This window comes from Trachemys scripta, chromosome 1 (assembly GCF_013100865.1).
Source record: "Trachemys scripta elegans isolate TJP31775 chromosome 1, CAS_Tse_1.0, whole genome shotgun sequence".
Classification (NCBI taxonomy): Eukaryota; Metazoa; Chordata; order Testudines; family Emydidae; genus Trachemys; species Trachemys scripta.
The window spans coordinates 192,287,045-192,299,915 of NC_048298.1; the positions used below are offsets into that span (position 1 = coordinate 192,287,045).

Below are 12,871 nucleotides of genomic sequence, written 5' to 3' on the forward strand. Positions count from 1 at the left end.
CCTAGCCCAGTATCCTGTCTTCCGACAGTGGCCCGTGCCAGGTGCCCCAGAGGGAATGAACAGAATAGATAATCATCAAGTGATCCATCCCCTGTTGCTCACTCCCAGCTTCTGGTAAACAGAGGCTAGGGACACCATCCCTGCCTATCTTGGGTAATAGCCATTGATGGACCTATTCTCCATGAATTTATCTAGTTCTTTTTTGAACCCTGTTATGGTCTTGGCCTTCACAACATCTTCTGGCAAGGAGTTCCACAGGTTGACTGTGGATTGTGTGAAGAAATACTTCCTTTTATTTGTTTTAAACCTGCTGCCTATTAATTTAATTTGGTGACCCCTAGTTCTTGTGTTATGAGAAGTAGTAAACACTTCCTTATCTACTTTCTCTACACCAGTTATGATTTTATAGACCTCAATCATTTCTCCCCTTAGCCATCTCTTTTCCAAGCTGAAAAGTCCCAGTCTTATTAATTTCTCCTCATACAGAAGCCGTTCCATACCCCTAATCATTTTTGTTGCCCTTTTCTGAACCTTTTCCAATTCCAATATATCTTTTTTGAGATGGGGCCACAACATCTGCACACAGTATTCAAAATGTGGTAGAACCATGGATTTATATAGAGGCAACATGATATTTTCTGTCCCTTTCTTAATTATTCACAGCATTTTGTTCACTTTTTTGACTGCCGCTGCACATTGAGTGGATGTTTTTAGAGAACTATCCACAATGACTCCAAGATCTCTTTCTTGAGTGGTAACAGCTAATTTAGACCCCATCATTTTATATGTATAGTTGGGATTATACTTTCCAATGTGCATTACTTTGCATTTATCAACATTAAATTTCATCTGCCATTTTGTTGCCCAGTCACCCAGTTTTGAGAGATCCTTTTGTAGCTCTTTGCAATCTGCCTAGGTCTTAACTATCTTTAGTAATTTTGTATCATCTGCAAATTTTGCCACCTCACTGTTTACCCCTTTTTCCAGATCATTTATGAATATGTTGAATAGGACTGGTCCCAGAACAGACCCCTGGGGGACACCACTATTTACCTCTCTCCATTCTGAAAACTGACCATTTATACCTACCCTTTGTTTCCTATCTTTTAACCAGTTACCAATCCATGAGAGCACCTTCCCTCTTATCCCGTGGCAGCTTACTTTGCATAAGAGCCTTTGGCGAGGGACCTTGTCAAAGGCTTTCTGAAAATCTAAGTACATTATATCCACTGGATCCCCTGGGTCCACATGCTTGTTGACCCCCTCAAAGAATTCTAGTAGATTGGTGAGGCACGATTTCCCATTACTAAAACCATGTTGACTCTTCCTCAACAAATTATGTTCATCTATACGTCTGACAATATTGTTCTTTATTATAGTTTCAACCGGTTTCCCTGGTACTGAAGTCAGGCTTACAAGCCTGCAATTGCTGGTATCACCTCTGGAGCTCTTTTTAAAAATTGGTGTCAAATTAGCTATCCTCCGGTCATCTGGTACAGAAGCCGATTTAAATGATCGGTTATAGGCTACAGTTAGTAGTTCTGCAATTTCACATTTGAGTTCCTTCAGAACTCTTGGGTGAATACCATCTGGTCCTAGTGACTTATTGCTGTTTAATTATCAATTTGTTCCAAAACCTCCTCTAATGATACTTCAGTCTGGGACCGTTCCTCATGTCTATCCCCTAAAAAGAATGGCTCAGGTTTGGGAATCTCCCTCACATCCTCAGCCATGAAGACCAATGCAAAGAATTCATTTAGTTTCTTGGTAATGGCCTTATCATCCTGGAGTGCTCCTTTAGCACCTGGATCATCCAGTGGCCCCACTAATTGTTTAGCAGGCTTCATGCTTCTGATGTACCTAAAAAAAATTGCTATTACTTTTTGAATCTTTGGCTAACTGTTCCTCAAATTCTTTTTTTGGCCTTCCTAATTGTATTTTTACACTTCATTTGCCAGTGTTTATGCTCCTTTCTATTTTCCTCACTAGGGTTTAACTTCCACTTTTTAAAGGATGCCTTTTTGCCTCTCACTGCTTCTTTTACTTTGTTTAGCCACAGTGGCTCTTTTTTGGTTCTCTTACTAGGTTTTTTAATTTGGGCTATACATTTAAGTTGAGCCTCTATTATGGTATCTTTAAAAAGTTTCCACACAGCTTGCAGAGATTTAACTTTTGGCACTGTATCCTTTAATTTCTGTTTAACTAACCTCCTTATTTTTGTGTCGTTCCCCTTTCTGAAATTAAATGCTACAGTGTTGGGCGGCTGTGGTGTTTTTCCTGCCACAGGGATATTAAATTTAATTCTATTATGGTCACTATTACTAAGTGGTCCAGCTATATTCACCTCTTGGACCAGATCCTGTGCTCCACTTAGGACTAAATCAAGAATTGCGTCTCCTGTGGTGGGTTCCAGGACCAGTGTCTCCAAGAAGCAGTCATTTAAGGTGTCCAGAAATGTTATCTCTGCATCCTGTCCTGAGGTGACATGTACGCAGTCAATATGAGGATAATTGAAATCACCCATTTTTATTATTGAGTTTTTTATTTTAATAGCCTCTCTAATCTGCCTGAGCATTTCACAGTCATGATCACCATCCTGGTCAGGTGGCCGGTAATATAACCCTACCGCTATATTCTTGTTGTTAGAGCATGGAATTTCTATCCATAGGGATTCTATGGTACAGTTTGATTCATTTACGATTTTTACTTCATTTGATTCTACGCTTTCTTTCTCATATACTGCCACTCCCCCACCAGCACAACCTGTTCTGTCCTTCCGATATATTTTGTACCCTGGTATTACTGTATTCCATTGATTATCCTCATTCCACCAAGTTTCTGTGATGCCTATTATATTAATATCCTCATTTAATATGAGGCACTCTAGTTCACCCATTTTATTATTTAGACTCCTAGCATTGATATAAAAGCAGTTTAAAATCTTGTCTCCTTTTAGCTGTCTGCCATTACACAATGTAATTGAATGGGACTCTTCTTTTATTTGACTATTTCTGATCAGATCCTGCCTGTATTTTATCATTTTCCATCCTCACTAGGACATACAGATTCTCTCGGGTATTTTTTCTCCACACAAGGAGGGCTGGGTAGAGGGAACACACAAAGTTGCATAAGGAGGAAGCGGATTGAGGCTGGTATCATTGGTGGAGCAAAGGAGAGGGTGGATGTCTCAGTAAGTGAGTAGATCTGATCAATAATGGGGGACTAAGTGATGAAGCGCCTTCAAGGCAAAGACGAGGAGTTTGGATGGAGCAGGGAGAACTAGTGGAGGGGGGTACAAAGAGGAGGACAAGGAGGTCTAAGCAGTGAGCCAGGAAGATGATCCTGGCAGCAGCCCTTTGAATGGATTTTTGGCAGAGAGGGGGAAATGTGGCTGGTGCCAATAGTAGAGGTGCTAGAGGATGAAGGCTTGAACACACGCCTTGGCAACCTGGACGGACAGGTGCAATGATATCTTAGAAATGTTCTGTGATCATTGATTCAGCAGGGTGTAATCAGCATCAAATGTGATTGTTTCCAGTGCTGGCTAGGGGGGAAATGGCAAAGGTATCAAAGAAATGGGAGGAGAGAAAGCATAAGGGCTAGTCTACATGGGAAAGTTGTACTGGTATAAGTGAAGGTGTGAATTTAAAGGGGTTTAAACTAAACCAAAAAACCCTCTTTTATTCCAGAATAAGAGTATCCACACAGGGGGCAGGGGTGTGTGTTATGCCCAGTATCACTATCCCAGTATAATGTGTAAAACTTTCCTGTGAAGACAAGCTCTAAAACACAGATTAAGGGGGGAGGGGTGGAAATCTAGGAGAGTGGAGAAACTGAGGAGAAAAAAACCCCAAAGGAGAGGTGAGTGAGAAAAACAGATTTAGAGAGAGAGAACTGGGGGCGGGGGAGGACGGTGAGAGGAACATTTTTGAGCTTTGGGGCAGAGAAAATGACGCATTAGAATAAGTGGAAGAGTTAAAAAATATGGAAAAGTAAAGCAGTAAGACAAGGCCCTCAGGGGAGCCTGTGAAAGTCAGACCTGAGAGAAGCTTATAGTAGCAGTTTGGAAATTGGAAAAAGGACACAGGTGAGGCAGAGGAAGCAAAATGGGAGGCAGAGATACAAAATAGGCTAGAAAAATGTTTGATTTATTTTTAATAACCTCCCTGTTCTTTAGCCAAAGGGATGGCTAGGTAACCTAATCCCAAGAAATATCTAAGCTTCCTGAAACGGTTGGTTCAAATCATGCTAACACCAGCGTCTGGCCCTTCATGTTTCTGAGACCGATAATTACATTTCCATTTCCACTTCTCTGTGTCTCTCTTTCAGATGAAGCTTTAAAAACTGTGATCCTGTCTTTCCTGTATAAATGTTAGAGAACCAACTGTGCTTTCTGTAAGTACAGGGGTTTCCCCTTGATGAAAGCCTCCTTTGCCTCCCCTGGCAGGATCTAGTGCGCTGGATGGTTGAACCCAATGTCACAAAGGTCTGAGGTCCACACTAGAAAATGAAGTTGACTTAACTGTGTTGCTCAGGGATGTAAAAAATCCACACCTCTGAGCAGCATAGTTAAGCCGACCTAACACCCAGTGCAGACTGTGCACTAAAGCGATGATGAATCCTTCCATCAATTTAGCTACCACCTCTCGTGGAGATGAATTACCTATGCTGATGGGAGAACCTCTCCTGTCAGCGTGGGGAGTATCTACACTCAAGCACTGCAGTGGTGCCACTGTAGCATTTTAAACGTAGACAAGCCCAAAGTCTTATTCTCAAAATTACTTCTAATTGTCTGGGATAGGAATGCAGTCACATGGATTTGAAACTGGCTGGAGGCAGGGCCGGTGCTACCATTAAGGCGAACTAGGTGGTTGCCTAGGGCACCAAGATTTGGGGGCACCAAAAAGTGGTGCAACCAATTTTTTTTTACAGCATTCCTCCCTGAGCGCGTGGTTGCCGCTCCACTTCTCCCGCCTCCCAGGCTTGCAGCACCAATCAGCTGTTTGGTGCTGCAAGCCTGGGAGGGGAGGAGAATTAGAGCAGGGGCGGCGTGCTCCGGGAGGAGGTGGAGCAGAGGTGAGCTGGGGTGGGAAGCTGCCGCACGGCTCCGCTGGGGGGGAGCTGCCGCGTGGGGGGGAGGGCGCCTCAGGGCGGAGAACTGCCGCAGGGCTGGGGGGGGTGCAAGGTGAAAGTTTCGCCTAGGGCGCGAAACTTCCTTGCACCGGCCCTGGCTGGAGGACAAAACACTGGTAAATGTAGAGTAGGGAATAATATGCATGGGCCGGGAGCTGGATTAGATGGCTTTAGCAGTGCTTTAATTCTAGATCCACAAGAAAAGGACAATGGTACATGGCAATCCATCAAGTTGGAAGAGAGGTACAAAACGGGGTACAAAAGGGATTGGTGTTGGGTCCAGTCATGCTTATCATAGATTCCAAGGCCAAGATGTACCACGGTGGTCCTCTAGTCTGATCTCCTCACATCTTCATTAATGATCATGAAGAGAGAGTAAACAGCATGTTAAGGAAATTCACCAATAATTCTTAGTGTCTCTACAAAAATAGAAGTCAGGTTATAAAAACTAGGCTCAAAGGTAGATAGAAATACTATTGAAGTTGACTGAAGTTGCATGTGTAAGAGGACTGTTGTCCTCTTACTAAAACTCAGTTGGGGTGTTCTGATTGGCTAGCTCCCCGTATTAAAAGTAAGGGGAAGGGTCAATGGGAAATCAGGACCCTGAGACTGACAGTCCCCAGGGACAATGGGGAGAGGCCAATGCCCCAGGTTCTGTCCTCCATGTGAGCTGGAATTGCCTGGGTCAGACAGAGTGGGGCAGAGCTAAGGAGAAAGCAAGGGCCCAAGCTGAGCTGGGGAGCAGAGCAGACCCGGGCCAGAAAAGCAGCCCAGGAAGCAGGTCAGAGCTGGGAGCAGCCCACAGAGCAGACCTGGGCTGGGAGCAGAGCTGCAGCAACCGGAGCCAGAGGGGCCAGAGAAGCAGCCCAGGGAGCTGAAGGCAGAGCAGCAGCCGTGCTGAGGCAGAGTGGAGCGGGAGCTGAGGCAGAGTGGTGGAGCTGGGGCTGGGGCTGGAGCAGTCCGGAGCCGGGTATGGTGAGCAGCTGGAGAGAGCGAGGGGGACCCTGGGCAGCAGGCCCAATGCAGGGAGATGCCCCCAGCCAAGAGGCCTTGCAGGCCAGACTTGGAGGGGGATCATAACCCTGATGGGGCAGGGGCAACGCTGGGAAGAAGGGTCCTGCCACCTAGAGGCTGAGGGCGTGTGGCCACCGCCAGAGCAAGTGTCCAACCCACAGCATCCCTGCAGCACAGCCGGAGCCTGAGAAGGAGGCCTGGAACATGTGAGGAACAGACTGAACTTCCCTTATATTCATAGAATCATAGAATATCAGAGTTGGAAGGGACCTCAAGAGGTCATCTAGTCCAACCCCCTGCTCAAAGCAGGACCAATTCCCAGCTAAATCATCCCAGCCAGGGCTTTGTCAAGCCGGGCCTTAAAAACCTCCAAGGAAGGAGACTCCACCACCTCCCTAGGTAACGCATTCCAGTGTTTCACCACCCTCCTAGTGAAATAGTTTTTCCTGATATCCAACCTGGACCTCCCCCACTGCAACTTGAGACCATTGCTCCTTGTTCTGTCATCTGCCACCACTGAGAACAGCCGAGCTCCATCCTCTTTGGAACCCCCCTTCAGGTAGTTGAAGGCTGCTATCAAATCCCCCCTCATTCTTCTCTTCTGGAGACTAAACAATCCCAGTTCTCTCAGCCTCTCCTCATAAGTCATGTGCTCCAGACCCCTAATCATTTTTGTTGCCCTCCGCTGGACTCTTTCCAATTTTTCCACATCCTTCTTGTAGTGTGGGGCCCAAAACTGGACACAGTATTCCAGATGAGGCCTCACCAATGTCGAATAAAGGGGAACGATCACGTTCCTCGATCTGCTGGCAATGCCCCTACTTATACAGCCCAAAATGCCGTTAGCCTTCTTGGCAACAAGAGCACACTGTTGACTCATATCCAGCTTCTCGTCCACTGTGACCCCTAGGTCCTTTTCAGCAGAACTGCTACCTAGCCATTCGGTCCCTAGTCTGTAGCAGTGCATGGGATTCTTCCGTCCTAAGTGCAGGACTCTGCACTTGTCCTTGTTGAACCTCATCAGGTTTTTTTCTGCCCAATCCTCTAATTTGTCTAGGTCACTCTGTATCCGATCCCTACCCTCTAGTGTATCTACCACGCCTCCTAGTTTAGTGTCATCTGCAAACTTGCTGAGAGTGCAGTCCACACCATCCTCCAGATCATTAATAAAGATATTAAACAAAACCGGCCCCAGGACCGACCCTTGGGGCACTCCACTTGAAACCGGCTGCCAACTAGACATGGAGCCATTGATCACTACCCGTTGAGCCCGACGATCTAGCCAGCTTTCTATCCACCTTACAGTCCATTCATCCAGCCCATACTTCTTTAACTTGGTGGCAAGAATACTGTGGGAGACCGTATCAAAAGCTTTGCTAAAGTCAAGAAATAACACATCCACTGCTTTCCCCTCATCCACAGAGCCAGTTATCTCATCATAGAAGGCAATTAGGTTAGTCAGGCACGACTTCCCCTTCGTGAATCCATGCTGACTGTTCCTGATCACTTTCCTCTCCTCTAAATGTTTCATAATTGATTCCTTGAGGACCTGCTCCATAATTTTTCCAGGGACTGAGGTGAGGCTGACTGGCCTGTAGTTCCCCGGATCCTCCTTCTTCCCTTTTTTAAAGATGGGCACTACATTAGCCTTTTTCCAGTCATCTGGGACCTCCCCCGATTGCCATGAGTTTTCAAAAATAATATTCCAGAGACATTTCAGAGAGCACCCGGAGTGGGGACACCCTAGCCCCTGCCCTAAGTGACCATGACAAGGTTGGGGGTCGAGCCCCCCAGGAATCCTGGGACCAGCCTTGTCGGGTTACGAGGACTCTAACACACAGGAAAGTGGAAGGGGAGCCCTTGAGGTCAGGCAGGCCTCTGGGTAAAGGAAGTGGGAGCGAGGACTCAGATCAGGGATGGGTAAACGTTTTGGCCCGAGAGCCACATCTGGGTATGGAAATTGTATGACAGGCCATGAATGCTCACGAAATTGAGGGTTGGGGTGCGGGAGGGGGTGAGGGTTCCAGCTGGGGGTGGGGCTGGGGATAAGGGGTTTGGAGTGCAGGAGGGGGCTCCGGGTGGGACTGAGGGGTTTGGAGGGCAGGAGGGGAATCAGGGCTCGGGCAGGGAGTTGGGATGGGGGAGCAAGGGGGCAGGCTCCGGGCAGTGCTTACCTCTCCCGAAAGCAGCGGCCAGGCGGCTCTGCATGCTGACCCGTCCACAGGCACCACCCCTGCAGCTCCCATTGGCCATGGTTCCTGGCCAATGGGAGGTGTAGGGGCGACGCTTGGGGCAGGGGCAGCATGTAATGCCCCCTGGCTGCCCCTATGCGTAGGAGCCAGAGGGGGACATGCTGCTGCTGCTTCCAGGAGCCATGCGGAGTGGGGCAAGCTCTGGATCCCATTTCACCAGGGTAGTGTATAAGCCAGGAAAGTTCCCCACAATAGCGGGATCATTCCCCCACTTACACATGCATGGACAGAATTGAACCTGAAATGAGAACTGGAGGAACTTCTTGCATTTTTCTGAATGCTAACCTAGGCATGTTCCATTTGGTTGGGTGCTTGGGATAAGGAGTGGGTCTCTCCAGCTCAAAGTGCTAAGTGTTTTGAAAAGAACAGAGGACTGATCAAACTAGACAAACACAAAAACAGGTGAGTGATGTAACTAATACCCCAAGATTATTGGTTGAATATATGAAGATGCATGTGAGCCTCAGTAACAGAATAATGTGCTAAACAAATCAGCAGGGAAAGTGAAACATGTTGCTGAAGTGTGTGTCATGCCCCTTTCCTCTAGGAGTTACACTATAAATAACAACAGCCTATTACTGCGGCTATGTAATGGAGGTTTTCCTTTATTTCAAGTGTTGGAGTTGTATGGTTTGGTGCTAAATGGCCAGGATTCAAATCCTACTCCTGGCCTGTCATGAAGTTTGTTACAAGAGAATTTAAAAAATCTGCTTATCTTCAACCAACTTTTATAAATCTACAATGAGATTATGAAATAAGAGAGTAGACCTTCTAATAAAAGTGGTTTACTAAACTCTGAGATCTTATAAAGAGCTCTAGGTCATCATTTATAAAGATTGTCTGCCGACACTATTAGGGTGGTATTGATACAATTGTGGATCTGATTTGGACTTATTACTCGGGCAAAGCTCCCATTTAAATCCATGAGCATTCTGCTTGAATAAGGCCTGCAGGTTCTGACTCACTTTTGACTCTGTCCATGGTCCTCTTCCTCAGTTACTTAGGGCCCAATTCTTACACTTTACTCATACTGAGGAGTACCTCACTACACAAGTAGTCCCATTAACATCAGCTCATACAATAAGGGCTGTCATGTGAGTCAGAGAGGCAGATTTGGGCCCTCAGTGCATACACTGTTTCACATCTTCCATAGTTTCTCTCAGGCTGCCACACAAAAGAGTCAGGGAAATATTTTATTAACTCAGCTGCAGAAGCACTAAAAGCCGCAGAAAGCACTTAGAAATAAAAGTAACCTAATGTGCTATTTCCAGCAGCACTGCCTGCTCACAGCTTGCCTGATCATGTCTGCCTTGTGAAGTCAGAGGAATCGCTGTCTCAAAGTCTCTTCACACTATCACGAAGAATTACCAACCACTGTTCTTGTTCCCCATAGACACTGACAATGCAAAACAAGACAGACATTCAGCAGATGGCATTTGGAGTTCTCTTAGAATCAAACAGCAAATGTATTGCTCCCTCCAGTTTTTAGATTGTGTTTTCAAATATGGTACACGTTTCCCAGAGTACTTAACATTTACCTAAATTTATTTTAAACAGAGGAATTGCATTTAGGACATTGGTCAATAGCAACAGCAGGCTTTGTTTTCTTCAAACTTTATTACTGTAACTCTTTCTTGCCTGGCTTCTGTTCTACGCAATGATAACAAAGGCGGTATATAAATGAAACTGCTTAGTTTTAGCTGGGTCAGTCCCAGCTCTGGCTACATGGTGTTTTTAAAATGGGTTGGGTCAGCGTCCAGTGCAGCTGGGAGTCTGTCACACTTCTTAAAATGCATAGAAAGGCAACTGAAAGGATAGCTGTTAATTGATTATTCTGTTTCCATTTCACCATAAAATTAAGTGACACTGACTGCAGTCTAATGTAGAGGATTCTCCCAGTGATAAGTGGTACTTTGTCTTGTGTTTTGAAAGCAGCTAATCAAGCCCCGCTCTCCAGTACAGCATTACAGATTGATTGCCCACAGGCTCCCAGCTCTGAAGTCAAAGGGGGTTGCTATGGGAATCGTGAGGGCACTTGAAGACAGGATCTGAAGCTTGTGTTTCCCTGTCCAAGGCAGCTGGAGTCAGAGAAAAGAAAAACTAAGAGGAGGGGGCACACGCGCACACAGCCACAGCAAAATGCATGCATGTTAGAGGAGGGATCTTCATAGCATGAGACTGTGGTATATAGAAGAGCAAAGACACTAAAGGATCTGGCAGTGGTGCCTCAGTGTTGTTTGGCTAAACCTTTTTTCCTGCTCTATAGCTGACACTGAGAAAGTACAGTAAAAGTCCAATTGTAACAAGATGGGATCCGGCTCCTCAACTTACCGACCCAAGTGTATTTATTTGGATATTGATGGAAGAATTCAAAAGGTACTTTTTCTTATTTTTCACAAACTGGTGTCTCTTTCAGTAAGCAGCAGCAATAATGATGGCAGGCTGTATTTATTATGACAGGTTTCAGAGTAGCAGCCGTATGCTCTAATAAATTTGTTAGTCTCTAAGGTGCCACAAGTACTCCTGTTCTTTTTGTATTTATTATGTGATCTATAAGATATAAAAGGTGTTTATATTCAGCTCTGGCATGGATCTTGACTCTTTGTAAAATGCTCTTGAGGTACTTCTGTTTTGCAAATGAATATAGGGGTTGTTGTTTTTTTTAAGTGCAATTAGGACTCTCTGTGCTGCAGGGCTTTGTGTGTGTGTGTGTGTGTGTGTGTGTGTGTGTGTGTGTGTGTGTGTGTGTGTGTGTGTGTGTGTGTGTGTGTGAGAGAGAGAGAGAGAGAGAGAGAGAGAGAGAGAGAGAGAATTCCTGATTTAATAGTCTTCCAGGATTGCTCTACAAGAGCAGCCCATTATGTGTTTGCAAAGTTTTGCATGTGGAAAGGTGCTTTCCTGGTTTTCACATGATCACTAGTAACTGGAAAAGAAGCTATGTTGCATTATTTTGAGATTGTCTAGCACATGGATATTAACAGTAGGAAGACATTTTAAAATATATTTTAAATGGTATAGGAAGCTATTTCGTTATTATAGTGCCTTATGTATTTGTATCAGCAGGTAGGGATCCCCAATAACATTGGCAAAGTTCTTCTTTCATATCATTAAACTTTTATCAGAACTTCAGATATTGTTTATTGTGTGCTCAGTGCTACACAGAACATGGAGGAAGATGCTTTCCCTGCTCTGAGGAATGTTTAGTAACTAAAAAACATACAGCTCAGAATATGTGAAATATATTAGACATGCATTTTACATATAAACATCCTATTGTTTCTATTACTAATTTATCCTAGATCATCTTTCAGCCACAAATCTAGTGCCTTATCTTATACAGCAAATAGAAGACAGTAAGCTATTAAAGCGTGATCTCACTGTGGCTTGCAAAATTCAAAATAGCCAGCTTTTAAGATTCAAGCCTAAATTATTATTTTACCTAGCCTCAACTTTTCCTTAGGAAAGAAATAGCATTATGCATTTCCCCCCATGTTTTAAATGACCTTATAAACAGGTAATTTAGGATTAGCTGCCTACAGTCATATCAAAGTGTGTCACCTTTTCCTGCAGTTCTCCCACCTTCCCCCCGCCCCGACTGCTCTGATCACCTATTAGACTTAACCAATTCTCCTGCATAAGGCAAGCTCACAGAAGCATGCAAATAGAGAATCAGGAATGTAGTCAAAATAAGACCTTGGATAATGTAGAGCTGCACAAGTTTCCCCAGAGCAGAATATTATCACCTCATCAGTTTGGGGGCTTTGAGTTGAAGGTGAAATCTCTATTGCTGTCAGCTCTTCGTCACTAGCAGAAAGAAGCATCCAAACTCTGTTAAACAGGAGGGAGGATTTATGTTTTGCCACAGCGTAGCAGAAAGGTTTTAATTTTTATTTTAAAAAGATCAAGAGTATTTACATCATATTTACTTAATAATACTTGTCACTTCCTCCTGCTAAAAATTGAGCATTTCCCAGGATTAGTCTCTGGAGAGTAATTGTATCGCAGAAGAACACACCAGAGGCATGACTGCATGAAATAGTAATGCAAACTCAAGCAATATAAATTTTGCTCAATGAACATTATCTGTTTCTTTTGTCAGATGTGAAATTCCATCTGTGCAATGTTTGGAAGGATTCCTGCAGTAAAAATGTAGAGTAAATGGGGGTTCATTCAGGGTAAGCAGAGCATTTCGCAAAGCCTCATGCCTCCTAAGTAAAGACATAATTAGACGAAAGGAATCCATAATCTTCCAAGGAATGCAGTATTTGTGATTTCCAGAGGCAGCTCATTAATCTAATGCTGAACTACTCCTTACTTGACCCAGTACTGAAATACGATCATTATAAAATTGTTTGAGTCTGAAAGGATTTAGCCCCAAAGTCTGACTGTACCGATGAACATTTCAGAGTATTGTAATGGAGGAGGGCATCTGATGATAATGATAACAATAAATACTTTTGCATTTAAATGAC

The 12,871-nt window shown here is 44.5% G+C and overlaps 1 protein-coding gene across 3 annotated transcripts in view; it reads left to right on the forward strand.

Annotated features, from left to right (window-relative positions):
- The first annotated feature begins 10,356 nt into the window (after nucleotides 1-10,356).
- Nucleotides 10,357-12,871, forward strand: part of PDE9A (phosphodiesterase 9A) — an 87,628-nt gene continuing 85,113 nt past the window's right edge. For 2 of the 3 annotated variants that reach the window (XM_034753485.1, XM_034753495.1), the window contains exon 1: nucleotides 10,359-10,775. In XM_034753485.1, the coding sequence (XP_034609376.1) occupies nucleotides 10,707-10,775 (69 nt within the window). In that variant the 5' untranslated portion in view covers nucleotides 10,359-10,706. Of the gene's footprint in view, nucleotides 10,776-12,871 lie in introns of all 3 variants that reach the window. The other variant, XM_034753504.1, reaches the window with a different exon arrangement.